Source organism: Thermobia domestica, chromosome 11 (assembly GCF_964235325.1).
Source record: "Thermobia domestica chromosome 11, izTheDome1.hap1.1, whole genome shotgun sequence".
In the NCBI taxonomy this organism is placed as follows: domain Eukaryota; kingdom Metazoa; phylum Arthropoda; class Insecta; order Zygentoma; family Lepismatidae; genus Thermobia; species Thermobia domestica.
The window spans coordinates 11,481,220-11,497,796 of NC_137464.1; the positions used below are offsets into that span (position 1 = coordinate 11,481,220).

General features: G+C 38.7%; 1 protein-coding gene across 2 annotated transcripts in view; it reads right to left on the reverse strand.

The window, feature by feature from the left end:
* The window catches only part of tst (superkiller complex helicase subunit twister), a 94,186-nt gene that overhangs the window by 38,602 nt on the left and 39,007 nt on the right, over positions 1 to 16,577 (reverse strand). For both annotated transcript variants that reach the window (XM_081730024.1, XM_081730025.1), the window contains exons 8-11: positions 14,891 to 15,122; positions 10,909 to 11,162; positions 6,273 to 6,582; positions 1,140 to 1,250 (exon numbers count right to left, since the gene is read on the reverse strand). In XM_081730024.1, coding sequence (XP_081586150.1) covers positions 1,140 to 1,250; positions 6,273 to 6,582; positions 10,909 to 11,162; positions 14,891 to 15,122 — 907 coding nt within the window. The remainder of the gene's footprint in view (positions 1 to 1,139; positions 1,251 to 6,272; positions 6,583 to 10,908; positions 11,163 to 14,890; positions 15,123 to 16,577) is intronic.

Below are 16,577 nucleotides of genomic sequence, written 5' to 3' on the forward strand. Positions count from 1 at the left end.
AATACCTCACCTACGATGGCTGGCCTGAAATGGCTTTTACATCTTTCAAACCAAATGTCTCCACCGGGAATTGAATCCTGGGACCGCTTGCATCAAAGACGAAACAGCAGCTATCAATGCGAAGTCACTATATACGAGGGCCATTCTGAAAGTAACCTTCAATTGGTTAAAAAAGAAACACCAAAGTAAATAAGAATAATTTATTATATACATCTGAAAACTAGTTTTTTGCTCTATTTGTCAACGTAGTTTCCATAATTATTCAGGCACTTATCATATCTTTGCGCTAGCTTAGAAATTTCGTGAGCATAAAAATTTCCCGCCTGTGCCTTGAACCAGACCGTGACCGTAGCCTAACCTCTGTGTCACTACGTCATACAACACAGTCCTGGAAATTTATGGAAATTCATCGGAAAGCTCCAAGATTGTGAAACGACGATTTTCACGAAATTTTCCATCAATTTTCTGAATGAGTTCATCAGTGATCACTGATAGCCTGTTCCTCCTCTCTTCGTCATGAATATTTGTTCGTATACTTTTAAATGAAAGAACTCCTTTCACTCATCACACTTGGTCCAAACACAGAACAAAGTTCCCGATGAATAGCTGCTGCCCAATATTGTTCTGCCGTAAAGAAACGTATAACAGCTCCCACCTCGCACTTGCCGGGGTTTTCTATTGCAGCACACGTTTTAAGACGCTACACAAGTAGAACTAGTGATCAGACAACCTTCACTCTACCACGGCTGGATGCAGACTGATCTACCGCGCATGTCTGTGTGCAAAGATGGTAGCGCTGCTCTCACTATTTCCCCCTCAATGACCAATCGGAGGTTACTTTCCGAACGCGCCTTCTATGATACTGTTCTTTTTATTTTTGATTGGTAGTTTCCTAAAGAAAGAAAATTAATACGATTTCAAATAACATTATGAATAACCTTTAAGATTGTATTCAAACTGTTTTGATAAAAAGGAATTTGCTTGGTAATGATCGTTATTTTATTAAATAAATTATTACAGTTACGATTCATAACATTTTAAAATTCATTATTACTAGAATAATAATTAACGAATTATTTTACTGGTAGAAAGATCTATTCTATTTATTTGATAGAAGATTTATTAGTGAAATATTTTACCTTCACTAAGCCATCCTGAAATAACATTTCTACAATTTCTTTCAGAATTGGAAGAATTCCGCTGTGATGAATACCAATGCCCTTCTTCAACAAGTCCTGCATTCTTGTTACCTGCGAAAAGAAAGACATTGTACGTTCTCTTCTTGCCTACAATAATTTCATCAGTATAAATTAACTTATCTAAAAACACTGAAATAGGACAGTTACTGCTGAAAGACTGTCAGGTACTCACTGTCAAATTCTACAAATTTTATTTGCGTTTAAGAAGAAAAAAATGTTCAAAGATGAGACATGTATCACTCGATAAATTGCATCGAGCTGAACAAAATGAAGCGCGTGAGTTTAAATCCTCATGTGTAGTTTTCGAGAAAATAGTTTTTATATAAACGTAACTAGTAACTTAATAAAAGAAATAAAATTACAAATCTCTGAACAAAGTAAGTTTTAATTAAAAATAATAATTGTGTAACAGTTTCGCCAACAAAACTAAACTTCTTGGTCTCATTAGACATAATACCTGATTACCTACTGTGTCTGATTACACAGTACCTTTGGCGTGGGAGACCAAGGTTCGATTCCCGGCGGGAGCTCATGTGGTTCGGATCTCACGTTACGCTGTAGATCTACGTTTCATATAGTCTCGTTGCTGAAAAGGACGCTAAACCCAACACAAACCATCAAAATCCAAGACGGCGTCTGGTTGCTTCGTGTTGAGTTGTACAAATTTGTGAATACAGTGCTGTGTGGGTTTCGTCCACTCCACTTAATATTAATACAAAACTGCAATTACAACTAGATAATATATCGATAGTTTGCGGGACTGACAACTCATGAAAAGCAAGATTCTTGGTTGATCTCGTGTATCTGATGACAACAGTGTGTGCGAGTTCCCGCAAGTCACTGGCTAGAGTACAGGAAATCGGATATGTCAAAAATGACGGTGTCGAAAGAGCTGCGGAAGCAATATTTTAAACTGCATAGATGCGATTGTTACATGTCCTACACCAGCACACGAAGTGAAAAAGCTTGACTTTTGTTAGGAGATTCAGTTGAAAATGGAGAAAAATAATTTCGTGGAAAGACTTCATCTTTTCCAGTAAAGACACATTTCGCGTCAGTGGTTAGGTGGCTAGATACATAGACAGAATGTTCGTGCTTGGAGAACGGTGCAACTACTCCACAGGTATAGTAACAGCATGGGTCGCCGAAGTCAAAAGATTTCTTCACGAAAATGCACGTCCATTTTGCTTCACTGAAGCAGTTAACTAACGACTCAACTGAGGACTAGTTCTTACTTCAACTGAATACCAATTATCATTACTACATTTTACAAATGAGTGGAGCTTCTCCATTTTCACAGGAATACAGTGATTTTGAATCGTGTTCTTCGACAGCGCTGTATCGGACATTTAAATGGAGACAACCACATTCCCTTTAAGCTATCCTGTTTGTCGATTCTTACATACAATTTCAATGTTTGGGGGGTTCACAGACTGTGCTTACGTACGTTTAGTCCCTCCCGGAGCTATATAGTTAGATAGCTCATGATTTGCAGGCTAATATAGTGAACATGCTAAACCAAGTCTAAAATGAATCTGATTATTGTGTGGACGTGTTGTGTGACCCAGGGTGCACCTATTAAAGGATTGTAAACAAGCTCTGACAGTTACCGCTACTGACATCGTGGATTTTGCTCATGTGAAGCGAGAAATAAATTTGTTATAAACTTTTGAAGCAATACAATTCTTTTATACATGCCTTAAATAAGGAACAGAAAAGCACTGTGAGGCATTCAAGTGGGCACCATTTTGTATTTTTAGCAAACGCATGCTATTTTATTATTATTATTATTATTATATCATGATTATTTCTTGAATATTATCCGTTAATTAGTTACGTTAGAGACCATCAAATAAAATATGAGTCGAGCAGATGCAAAACTCGTTTTATACACATACTGATTTTTCAGAAAAACAGGAAAAATTTCTGCAATGTAATTATTATATGTATAAAATACAATTTTTATGCAAAATAATTTTATATAATATATATGGTTAGGACAAGCGGTCAGAGGAAACCAACTAGGAAGAAATCACTCACTTTCTCTATCAATAGAAAAATATCTAGTTGCAAAAGTACCTGTAAGCGTCCTGAAAATTATAGAAAGATAGAAACTGTATCGTCGTACCACTATGAATTTCCTCAGTGATTAAGAACTCAAGCTGCTTAATTTGTCACATTGTGTGCTTGTCTCCAGTTAAGAAATGACGGAAACGTATATTGTAATGTACCAGGTGCTTCTGTGTACAAACAATGTCACATGCTCCTGTTTGTGAACATCACAGACATGGATTTACGTCGGAGTACTACACACCCAGTGGGATTACTACGAGTAGTAGACAACGGACCACCAACACCTCCTACAAATCACAGGAAGACAGGACGCCAGCAGCGCCACCGTCGCTCTGGACGCCTATATATTGGACAGCAACCAGCGAGCCGGTACGAGGGTCACTACGAAAGTTTTGAGATATGCATTGTTGTGGCACAGTATTTGAATTCCACCAATTGCGTTCGGTAGTGGTGTCCAGAGCAAAGAAACGAAGCAAGTTTCAACTCGCCTCGCTTATCGGCGTGGCCGTATCGCCTTCACTTGTTTGTTGATGTGAGCAGTATTTGGCTGTCTAGAATGGAGCTCGAAAGGGAACATTTTCGGGCAATGATCCTTTACGATTTCAAAAGTGGTTTGAACGAGACACAAAGCCTTGACCGTTTGCAGGGGGCATTTGGGGACCTTGCTCCTTCCCGTGCTACAATTTTTCGGTGGTTTGGTGAATTCAGAAGAGGCCGGACATCGCTTAAAGATGAAGAGAGAGCAAGGCTTTGTGTCCGGCACACCGCTTAAAGATGAAGAGAGAGCAAGGACGTCCGGCAAAAGATGTGTCAGATGAAAACATTGCCGCTGTGGAACAAATGATTCGAGAAAATCCTTGAACAACTTTCAAGGACATGGAATCTACAGTGAGCATTGGATCGCCAGCAGTAACAAAAATTCTTCATGATCATCTTCGGCTCAGAAAGGTTTCATCTCGTCGGGTGCCTCACACTTTGACTGAACAGCAGAAGCGCATGCGTGTGGAATGGTGTGAAGAAATGCTTGCAAGATTTGATGGAGGCAATTCTCGACAAGTCTTTGACATTGTTACTGGTGATGAGACTTGGATCTATCAATTTGACCCTGAAAATAAACGCCAGTCTACAGTTTGGATCTTTCCAGACTAAAATCCACCCACGAAAGTGAAGCGACCGCAAAGTGTGGGGAAGAAGATGGTCGCAACTTTCTTCTCCAAACAACTGTTCCACTTGAAGAACAAAGGACTGTTACTGCTCAGAGGTACAGCACTGTTTGTCTAACAAAAGTGTTCCAGAAGCTTCGGGAACGGCGTTCAAGAACTGGATTGCGTGGGATCCTGCTTCATCATGACAACGCGTCCGCACACACGGTCAACATCACAATTCAGTTTTTAGAATCTACAGAGGTCAAACTTATGACTCATCCGCCGTATAGCCCTGACCTGGCCCCGTGTGATTTTTTTCTGTTCCCCAGGATCAAAGATCGCATGCATGGGAAGAGATTTGGCAGTTCTGAAGAAGCTGTAGTGGCTTACGAGAATGAATTATCAACACTTGAAGAAAAAAGACTGGCAACACTGCTTCCAAAAGTGGTTTTCGCGGATGCAAAAGTGTGTACAGTGTAAGGTGAATACTTTGAGAAAATGTAAGTGTTAAATTGATTTTAAGTATGTAAGTTATTTCACATCTCAAAACTTTCGTAGTGACCCTCGTACCAATTCTCTGGTCTTCCTCCTCTTGCTTGCCTGGAGCACTAGGAGTAACCTACCTCCGAAGCCTCTAGTATGCTTCAAGACTTTTGACTATTCCTTTCCTCCTGGTTTAGTCTGCTTCAGGGCTCTGTGACTTTTATCCCCCCCCCCCTCACTGCTTGCTTTGGAGCTTTGGGGTTTCCTACGCCACTCTGCTTAGCCTGCTTCGGGACTCTGTGGAGATCCTATGTGCGACCGCACGGTCAAGGACTACCTAATTTCTACCTTATAAATCAGAGAAAGTATTCTATAGCATTTTCTGTACATACTGTTGTTAATAGAGGATTTTATAAATAAACCGGATGTGGGAGTAGATTCCGGATTCTGTTTTATTAACCCAGCTCTACCTACTAAGAAGTTTTATAATATACAAATAGAATGAATGAATTGCTGATGCACTATATACAGACGAAAATGTAACTTCTTGAAACTTTAGAAAGAATGAAAATGAACATGTAATCAAACTTGAACCAAGGTTATGCACTTCAAATGAGGGTTTCGTGGGACGTAAAACTGAAAGATTTCATTTCATTTCAAATGAGGGTTACATGTATCGAAGGAAAACTAACATAATGCTGGATAGTACACGCTTAGGAAAGAAACAATTCTTTCTGCTTCGTGTAAAGTCTGATTATATATTCATTTTCATTCATTTTAGAAATTCACTTAATTACTTTCATCAGTACACAGTACATCAAGGATTCATCCACTCCATTTGTATATACAAATATTTCTCCATAATCTCTTAGTTGGTGGCAACCACCCACTGTGACGGATTAAACAGTTTGGGGGGCATGGTAGCTCAGTGGTAAAGCGCTTACCTCTGGTGCGTGGGGTCCCTGGTTCGACGCCGGCCAAGTAAGCTGTGGTCGACAATATCGTGTCCGTGAGTTTTCTCTGGGCACTCCAGTTTTCTCCTACCTCCTCATTCCACAAATTCTTCCATCATCATTCACCTGCCTTAATCATCGTCTCCCTTAACCTGAAGGGCATAATTATGGGACGTTAAACTGAAATATTTCATTTTTTATTTTATTTATTTATTTACTTATTTTTTTTTTAACAGTTTAGTTTATCAGTCATACTATGGAAGTCGACAATCCTTCGATGAAATCGTTTGCAGCTTTCTACAATTTTAGAGAACTTAAGGCATGTTTTTAACTACTACATACTATGCGTCCAGTAGCAACTTTAATCCACTTTAAAAAAAAATAAAAAAAATTAAAAAAAATAAAAGCAAAACACCTACCTGTGGTAATCTACTGTCTGATCCTTTCAACCGCTGTATGCACCATTTGTGGAAAAAGGAATGAATGGTCTTCTTCTCATCGTGCGTCGTGAGGTCCACACTCGTGAGAGCTTCAGCGTTTTGGTCGCATCTTTTTCGTGACAGAGTAAATGCTACAACGGGGAGTTTCTCATTTCTCTCTAAATGATCGATCAGACCAATCCACATCGTTTTCATCTGCTTTGGATTCAAACCTCCAGTTTGTCGACCTTTCGGACCATAGTTGGACTTTGAATCACCACGCTTCTTGGCTTCAACAGCAGCATTGTATCTAGGAAAATAACATATAAACATATAGATAATTCAAAAACCCTGACCTCGGATATCTTTTACATAGAACATTCCTTTATCTCCTACTTAGGATTGCCAACCGGCCGGTATTTCACAGGCTCGACCGGAAATATTGCTGTTATTTTGATTAAGGCCGATGTCCGGTACGAACTTCTTACCAGCAACTTTATGGCTGGTATTTTAAAATCTGTAATCCAGAAGAAAACATCGAACTTCAAAATTTTTCAACAGTGCCTTTAACAAATACAAATTTCCGTTGTGTGAAGTTTGATCCAGAAATAAGGTTCCCAAAGAGCTCCAGCCGCACGGGAAGGTGCGAAGAGAAATCGCTGCGCCGCTCAGTCTTGGCTCTGCAGCCGTCCGTGATAGAGGTACCCATTATTGCTCCCGCCAAGTGCGAGATTCGTTCCGTAATTCGCTTTTTGCACGCCAAAGGGACTCCACCTGTGGATATTAATCGTCAGTGGACAGAAGTGTATGGCGACAAGTGTATATGCGTTGTACACGTCCGAAACTGGCGCAGGGAGTTTAGTGCAGGTCGGAAGGACGTCCATAATGAAGAACGGAGTGGAAGACCGTCAGTTACGGAGGCGATTGTCGAGATGGTCCAACGCGAAGTGTTTCAAAACAGGAGGATCACCGTCCGTGAACTTGTTGTTCGCATTCCTGGGAGTTCTTACGGTACAGTGGGAAGAGCTTTGACTGAAAAATTGGGGTATCACAAGTGAAGGTAGGGTTGTTGGGACTCCCTTGATACGGGAGACGAAACTTGGGTTTTTCATTTCACTCTTGAGACGAAACAAAAGCCCAAACAATGGAGTCAGAAGTCGCAAAGAAGTGCAAACACACTCCTTCTGCTCGCAATGTCATGGCCAGTGTGTTTTGGGATCGTAAGGGGATACTACTGATCGATTTCACGGAACCTGGGACAACACTCAACTAAGACAGTTGTTGTGCAACACTAAGAAAACTCAGGCGAGCTATCCAGAACCGCCAGCGAGGACGACTAACAGCCGGTGTAACGCTGCTTCACGACAACGCCCGATCTCACGTCTCTCGTCAAATCCAGGACCTTTCGACAAACTTTGGTTGGACTGTCATGCCCCACCCACCGGGAATCTTATTTCTGGATCAATGCTCGTAATAAACATTAAGCGATATTCTTTTTAATCTATAGCAGTTTTTGTTTAATTTATATAACATTAAGAAATTTGGTAACAATTAGATTTATTGCGAAACATTGTTTTCAACAGTAGAGACAGAAATGTACCGTATAATTTGTCATAACTGTGCGGCATAAATACAGCGATAAATTTAAACTGTCCATCGATTGTTGGCAAATAACTCTTAGGGATTTTGTTCGTTGCATTGTTTAGTTTTACGTCCCTAGCTGGTGCAAATAACAACTTTCCGTAAACTTCCCTCCTTAGGACGCATCAGCACAGTATGTCGGAGGTCCTGGGTTCGAGTCCCCGTCCAGTTAGTCACTTTTTCACTCTTTTCACTTGTTATTTTGGCCGCGTTGGCACCTGCACGTAGTTTTAGCCACGTCGACAGCTGTATGTTGTTTTAGCCGCATTGACAGCTGTACGTTGTTCTAGCCGCGTTAACAAAGCTGCACCTTATTTTAGTCGCGTTCACATAGCAGCATGTTGTTTTATCCGTGTTGAAATAGCCGCTCCTTGGTTTAGTCGCACTGATGCAGCTGGACGTTGTTTTTAGCTGCTCTGACATAGCAGGCACAGATTGCACGATTTCATGGGCTACTCATAAGTAGAATTGAATCGAATTTCATGAACCATGGCATGTTCGTAGTGGGACGAATAGTTACCAGATGGAACTTAATAGCACTCTGTCCACTATTTGTTCTCACGTTGAACCCAAATATCATGTAAATCAATATCTTAAATAGCTCCCTAAATTGAAACACTTTTGGAAGGACTCATAAGGCACTAACTTCGACGAGTATCATTATACACTAGAAAAAACTTCATAAACGTTTATTTTCTTGCATGCGTTGATATTTTGTGAATAAGCACACTGTTTCAATGGATGACTTCCCTCTTTATCAATGGGGATGAAGAAACTTTCGAATCATTTCACTTTTTGTACTACAAATTGACACTTGCAACATGTTCAGGAAATGTTTCGATGCATAATAAACATTTATCACCTTGTATGAATGACGACAATGACAGGTTATATCCCTAAGAAAATGCATGCACTTTTTGATTTTTTTTTTTTTTTTAACCATCAAATTTGTTTCCTCAAGAAGTTTGATAAGTAGTGCGAATGTAGTAATTTCTTCACCAGCACCATAACAGAGGAAGATGGAAATCACTCATCCGAGGTGACTGCTGATAGATGCTATAGGATACATAACGTGTAATCCAAATACGAACAGTTTTATCTTATATCACGAAGTATTTGAACTTCAGGCAAATAGTTTCAGGGTGTGCTGACTCTTTTGTCAATGTCTTCTAAATGGCTAAACTGAACACAAATGGAAAGGTTCTTGTCTACTTGTGGAACTTTTTAAGAGAGAAAAAATTGAACAACGAAGGTTACACAAAGCAGGCAGGAATCTTCTCAGACGTATCCTCCATTTTAGCAAGTCATCGACAAAGGTGTCAGCACACACTGAAACTGTCGGACTGAAATTCAACGACTTCATAATGGAAGGTAAAACTGTTCATTTTTAAGTCAGCTTAGAAGATAAGTTATAACAACAAGAAACAAATGAATAATGCTTTGAAAGAGCTATGGGCAACTAGATGCCTTTTATAGTAGTTGAACAATGTGTAGTCAGCAGGGTTGCCAACTCTGGAAAATAAAATTACCAGCACCCTCTCAAAATGCCCTATGATATAGGACTAAGTGTGAAGTATCTGTTCGGACCCATCCATGGGAAGGAAATGTATTATTTTGGACAAAAGTGCATATTCTTAGTACATTCACTAATAAGCTTAATACATACATTGTGTTAAAAATGAGAAATTAAAGTCGATATTGATCATTTTATTGTATTTACTAGTAACTTCAACTTCTTTAAAATTATAGAAATAGATGAACAAAAGTATATTAATCCTCACGTGACAGTTTTGAATTTACGAAATGAAACGTACTCTTTAAACTTATACTTCAACTACAGAAAACTACTTTAAGAAATTATAAGGAAGGACGTTGAAAGTTTACGGAAAGTTGTCATATGCGTGAAACTAAACAATGCAACAAATATTATACTAAGAAAATGTCTATGAATTAATTGCCAACAATCGATGGATACCTTAAATTTATCGCTAAATTTATGATACATTATACACTTCTGTCTCTATTGTTGGAAACAATGTTTCACAATAAAATCTAATTGTTATCTAATTTCTTATGTCACTGCCATAGATTAAAACACACACACACACACACACACACATATATATATATATATATATATATATATATATATATATATATATATCGCTTAATGTACAATACAACGGAAATTTGTATTTCTAAAGGCATTGTTCAAGAATTTCGACATTCGATGTTTTATTCTTAATTGCAGATTTCAAAATAACGGTCATAAAGGTCTAGAAAGAAGTTTGTACCGGTTACTGGCCTTAATCAAAATAACAGCAATATTTTCGGCCAGGCCAGTGAAATACCGGCCAGTTGGCAACCCTAGTAATCAGCACATCTGTTTTCATCACCGTTACTTTTGGCTTTCTAGACTGGAGTTGTTGAGTTGAGTTTAACGTCCCGTTCAGCAGCGAGGCTATATGAGACGTGGACCTACTGATTAACGTGGAATCCGAACCACATGAGCTCCTGCCGAGAATGGAACCCGGGTCTCCCACCTTTCTAGACTGGAGTTCATATTATGTTAATTCAAGTTATTCCTCAGTTGTCTTACGATGCTGGGTCAACATACAAAATTCTGTGGTCTCACAGGGAAAAATGAAATGAAATTTTTGAGTTTTACGTCCCACGGTTATGCCGGTTAGGCTAAAGGAGACGGTGATGATGAGTAATGAATGAAATGGTGGAATGAAGAAAGTGGGAGGAAATGGGAGAACCCCGAGAAAACCCACGCACACGGTGTTTGTCCACCACAAAGTTCACTTGGCGGGAGCAGGGTTTGAACCCGAGACCCCTAGCACCAGAGGTGAACGCTCTACCACTGAGCCACCGCGGCCCCGGTCTCACAGGGAATCAAACCTCACACCATTAGTACGAGTGTTAACTAATCGAATTCTGAGAAGCATAAGTGAAACAAAGAGAATAAAGTAACGAATCTTGATCCTCATACCCTGCAACGATGAACTGTCCTTCACTATCCAGAAGTAAAAACCTCTCGTCTTTGGTTTTCCCACCTGAGCCAGTATACAAGAAGTGTTCTAACGGAACAGGACGCTTTGGAGTGCTTATCACATACATTGGCTTCTTTTTCGTACGTCCAACCCAATCTGCAAACTGCACAGTGTTTGGCACCGTCGCACTAAGCATTACAATCGTCACATGGTCTGGTAACATAATGAGTACCTCTTCCCAAACATGACCTCTCTGAAAAGAAAAAGAATTGGAGCAAAATATGCATTGGTAAAATAAAACGCATTAGTAAATACAAGTTATATATTATGAATATTTTTGTATTGATCTCTGCATCTCATAAAAGTGAACGAAAAGTAATGACCAAACAAGTTGAAATCATCTATATAAATAAAATTGAACGTTGCGATGTTTTTGCTATTTGACTCCTAGACCGCGGCTCAGATTTCAATGATTTTTGGCACATGAGTGGGCCCTGGGCTAATTTAAGTTTTTAACAAACTATCGGTGAGGAGAAAAGGAAAATCGATCAATATCACTGTCCAATCCATAGTTTTCGGAGTCTCAGAGATGAAAAGTAACATTTCCGATGCAATGTAAGTTCCAATTCATCCCCCATGCGTATCCTAAGGGGGAAGGAGTTCAAATATTTGCAATATTCTCCCCATGTGGAGAACAGACATTTCAGTTAATTGTATATGACATAATATGTGCGGGGAAAAAAAATGAAGATAACCTCGTCTTAAGTAGTTAGCAATCATCATTATATTTTAAACAAAGATGTTAGGTTTGATTTCGACTGGTGCATGTATGACTGAATTATATTGAAAGACTAGTTGAATATACCCATGCTTCGCACGGGGGCTGTATCTGGAAGTCAACGCCTGTGGGAGTATCACCATTGATCTCAGCGACCGCGAAAAATATGGATTTGATACTAATATCGGTCATTTTGGGCTATTTTTTACGTCTCGGTATTCCCTTCCCCCTCTGACTCCCGGCCCGCATCCAATTGTAACTAAATTTGCAAGTCATCGCTAATGGACATTGATTTCAGCGATTGCGAAAACTATGGATTTGACACTAATATCGGTCATTTTGGATTACTTTTATATGTCTCAGTATCTCAGTCTGCCCCTCTCCCCCGGTGATACCCGGCCCGGAGCCAAATAGCGTGAATTTGGATGTTATTGTGATAAGAAAAAAAATGAAATCTTTGAGTTTTACGTCCCACGGTTATGCCGGTTAGGCGAAAGGAGACGGTGAAGATGAGAAATGAATGAAATGGTGGAATGAAGAAAGTGGGAGGAAACGGGAGAACCCCGAGAAAACCCACGCACACGGTGTTTGTCCACCACAAAGTTCACTTGGCGGGGGCTGGGATCGAACCCGGAACCCCAAGCACCAGAGGTGAACGCTCTACCACTGAGCCACCGCGGCCCCGTTATTGTGATAAGAGTTTCACCACTGACTTCAACGACCGCGAAAACTATGAATTCGACACTAATATAGGTCATTTTCTACTACTTTTACATGTCCCGGTAAACGCCCTCCTGAGACCCCCCTGGTTCGAATTTTGATAAAAACGTTTAACTCTGGTCTGGAGCCTGGACCAAGGTATTTGTGACTAAAATTTGGTAACTCTCGGTCAATTTGTCTGGTTCCCAAGCCGGTTCCGGTAAACGCCCTACTGGTTCGAAATTTGAAAAAAGGGCTTCGTCTTGATCTGGAGCCTGGGCCAAGGTACCAATGACCAAAATTTGGTAACTCTTGGTCCACTCGTCTGGTCCCCAGGCCGCACACAGACAGGCAGACAGACAAACACACAAACAGACTCTTTATTTTATTTATATTAGATTAGATTAGATAGAAGATTATACCCATTTTAACATCATTAAAACTATTTTGTGGTTTAAAATAACTTTGTAGATTCCTGAGCTTAGAACTTAGGACTTGTCAGCTATACTTGCCGCGACCTTATCCTGATAGCCGAGATACGCAGCTTCAATTCAGGCGACTCCGCGCACATTACATAGTTCCTCCCGTTACACAAGTAAAACATTACTTAGGAGATCAATTCAAAGAGCTAATTGAGTTCAAGTATATAAAAATGTCAATACAGAAACAATATTTAAAATAAACGATACTACATTTATTAGTAAAGGGTTATGAAAATGACGTCACGACTCAGAATCGGAAAGAGAGAAGGAAAGAAAGGAGTGAAAAGCCGGCAGCTCAGATGCGAGTCTCTTGCAAGTGTTGCAAGATTATAAACTTGAAAAATCTTATAACAAAAGCAGAGGACCAGTAAAATTAGTTGATTGATCAATGTCAGAAATCGTCCACAATGGATAGGAAATGGCTTAATATTTTTATATGATATATGAATTAGAGTTGCTACCCCGTAAGAAACTTCTATGCCTGCTGATAAATGAAACAAAACAAAGAACGGGACTCACATGTAACTTTTGTGCAGAGAGTAACACTGCTCTGCCAAATATCGTCTTCGTGCGTGCGTTAGTGTGGGTACGTGGGTGTAGTGAAACTGAAACCATGGACAATATTAAGCGCGAAATTGAAATCATGAATGAATCCGAATTATCATCTTCTCAGTATTATCGCAAACACGAGGAAGGGAAACCTCTTTAAAGTCAAGCAAAGTAAATTGCCAACAATTTGTACGCTCGACTAAGAGAAAAATATGCAGACACAACTATTGAAGAAATTGTTAATATGATTGTTGCCGGTTCGCTGTGGTTTACTCAGTGTCAATATAGAGTTGCTGTGCTTTTAGAAAAAAAAAAAATATTCGTATTTTTAATTTATTGTGTGGGAGGGTGGCTGCTCGTATGTTTCTGTTTATGATTGACCTTTTCCAGGTAGATATTTGAGAATAACTTCATTTCTTATCCTTTCTTACCTTAATCAATTGAAATGAATAAGCAAAATAGTTTTCATGCTCTCGGGTTTTAATTGTGAGGATTGCAAATACATGACGTGCGAATTTCCAATACATTTATTACTATTGTCGTGTCTTCATGAATTATTAAAACAAATAAACCAAGAAACATATTTTTCGTAAGCGGCAGGAAAAGGACGAGAAATCATCGCTCCGCGCATATCAGCTGAAACTCAGAACAGCGCCAGTTGAAACCCTGGCGATTGAGAGCCAAACCAAAACACACACACACACATACAAAGGCTTCCCTGTGAAAAGGTTCGCGCGCCGACATGTATTAATGCGCTTGTGATGCGGCTCTCAAGTTAACATTGCGTTTAGTATACATTTATACATTAGTTAAAGAAATAGTGTATTTTAATGCACAATAACAATTACAGCAGCAGAGGTTCAGTACAAAATTAACATAAAAAAAATTAAAAAAAAAGGGGATTTTAGCGTATGAAATAGTTTATATTTAAGACGTTATATTCAAGGAAAGAAATATTGTTAAATAGAGACTCACACATAGTCAGTCATATGATTTGTAAAATCCACAGTCTTTCGCCAAGGAACCTGTGCAAGAATTCTTTCATATATATATAATTTTAGAACTCTTGCACCTAAAGAGCACGATACTTCAAAAAGTGATTAGATTTCACCTGTTAAGAAAGTGCACAGCACAAATGACTTAAAACAGTTCAGGAACACTCTCAAAGACACAATAAACAAGGTAGGTTTTTACTATTACTTTAAAAAAGTATTACGATGAAACTATTCACTAAAATAAATGTACTATATTGAAGAAACGACAGCTTCATTCGTTCGGTTCAATAGGAAACTAAAAACTGTGAACATAGTTAATTTTAAACTTTTCAACAATGCAGACTCTCTTAAGGGTTAAATCACAGCATTCAACAAAATCTCCGCTTTGAGATCAAATTAACAAGCTATTGAAACTAATGCTAACATTAACAGAAATTACTCTTTACATTAATAAAAAGCAACGAACACATTACTATACCTCAGCATCGTTGATGTAGTGAACTTCATCAAAGATAACATACTCAAGATCACGAAGAACCTCACTTCCCATGTAAAGCATGGAACGCAAAATTTCCGTTGTCATAATCAAACATGTGCCCTTCTGATTGATTTGTATGTCTCCCGTGATTAATCCCACCTCATCAAAAGTAGTTTTGAAGTCTCTGTATTTTTGATTGGAAAGTGCTTTGATGGGTGATGTATACACAACCCTTTAACAAAAAATACATAAAAAAGAAGTCATTTACATCTTACTGATTTAAACTTAACTTTATCCACATATATATTTATACATTTTTTTTCAGTATTTCTCTAAAGCGATATTATATCGCCGTTTGCTACACAAAACCATATAAATGTGGTACAAATTCAACATTGGACAGCAAAATATGATGCACTTGTGATCATGATCACACAACGTCACTCTTTTGGTCTTACATATAATTCAAGTTCAACAAGAAATGACGCCTCCAAAGCCCAACGTTGTCATTTTAAGTGAGTGTTAGGATCTCACCAACACAAATCAATTCACTACACAGCATTATTACTGTAGAATTGACAACAACAGGGCTCATAGTGGTCTGGTCTCTTGTAAATAGTTGAAAAATGACCAAAATCTCCTCATGCCACTTTTTTCCTTTGTAAATTTCTCCATCACCTCTCTCTTTGTTTCTTATTTTGTTTCATTTTTCCTTCTTTACTTCTTTTTGACCTTCCTCCTTTCTTAGGATTTCTAAGTATGCTTTGTAGTTATGGTAAGCAGATTTAGCAGATGTAAGAAGCTTCTGAGTAAATGGAACTAGCTCTGGCCTATTTCCGAATTTCTTCATCCCAGACATTATATTTAACTTAGCATTGAGAGTTCTCAAAGTCATGAAATGTTCAAATTCATTACCTACTCTTAAGAAGAACATACAAGAAGCACAACACAAGACGAACACAATAAACCACACAAACACACAACGTTGAGCGGAGCGTTAACTATTATGAGAGAAAACCAAAAGATTATTATGATAGATGAAAGAATAGACACAGAAAAGTTCTCAACCCCACCTTGAGAGCTTAAGTATTCACCAACCATCCACTGTTCTTTAGGAAGAATAAAAGCTGAAGTGAGAATAAAGCTGACTGTTTCACATGTGGCAGCAAGTACTGAAGCTTTCGGAAGAGTAATGAGTAACAAGTTTCTGCCTTTTTCCATTTATTTTCATAATATTTTTCTTTGAAAACTGCCAATGCAAAACATAAATAACACGAAAAAGTCACTTTACCTTTCAAAAAAGTAACTTTTATTTAAAAAAAAGTGACTCGCTATGAGCCCTGCAACAAAGTTATTGCGCAAGACAACATGTGCACTTGCTGTATTACTGTTATCTAGAAGAAAAAAGTCTAAGTGGGTGTATAGCAGTATATACTCAAAATTTCTTAAGAGCTCCTTCTTGGCTAAGCGGTTAGCGTACTTGCCTTTGGTGTGGGAGACTCGGGTTCAATTTCCGGCGGGAGCTCATGTGGTTCGGATTCCACGTTTATCACTAGTTCCCGTCTCATATAACCTCGCTGTTGAAAGAGACATTAAACTCAAAATTAACTCAACTCAACTCTTAAACAGTAAGAGTAAGAGTTTGAAGTGGATGCATTATACTGCAAAGATCTTTTTGCATTAATCA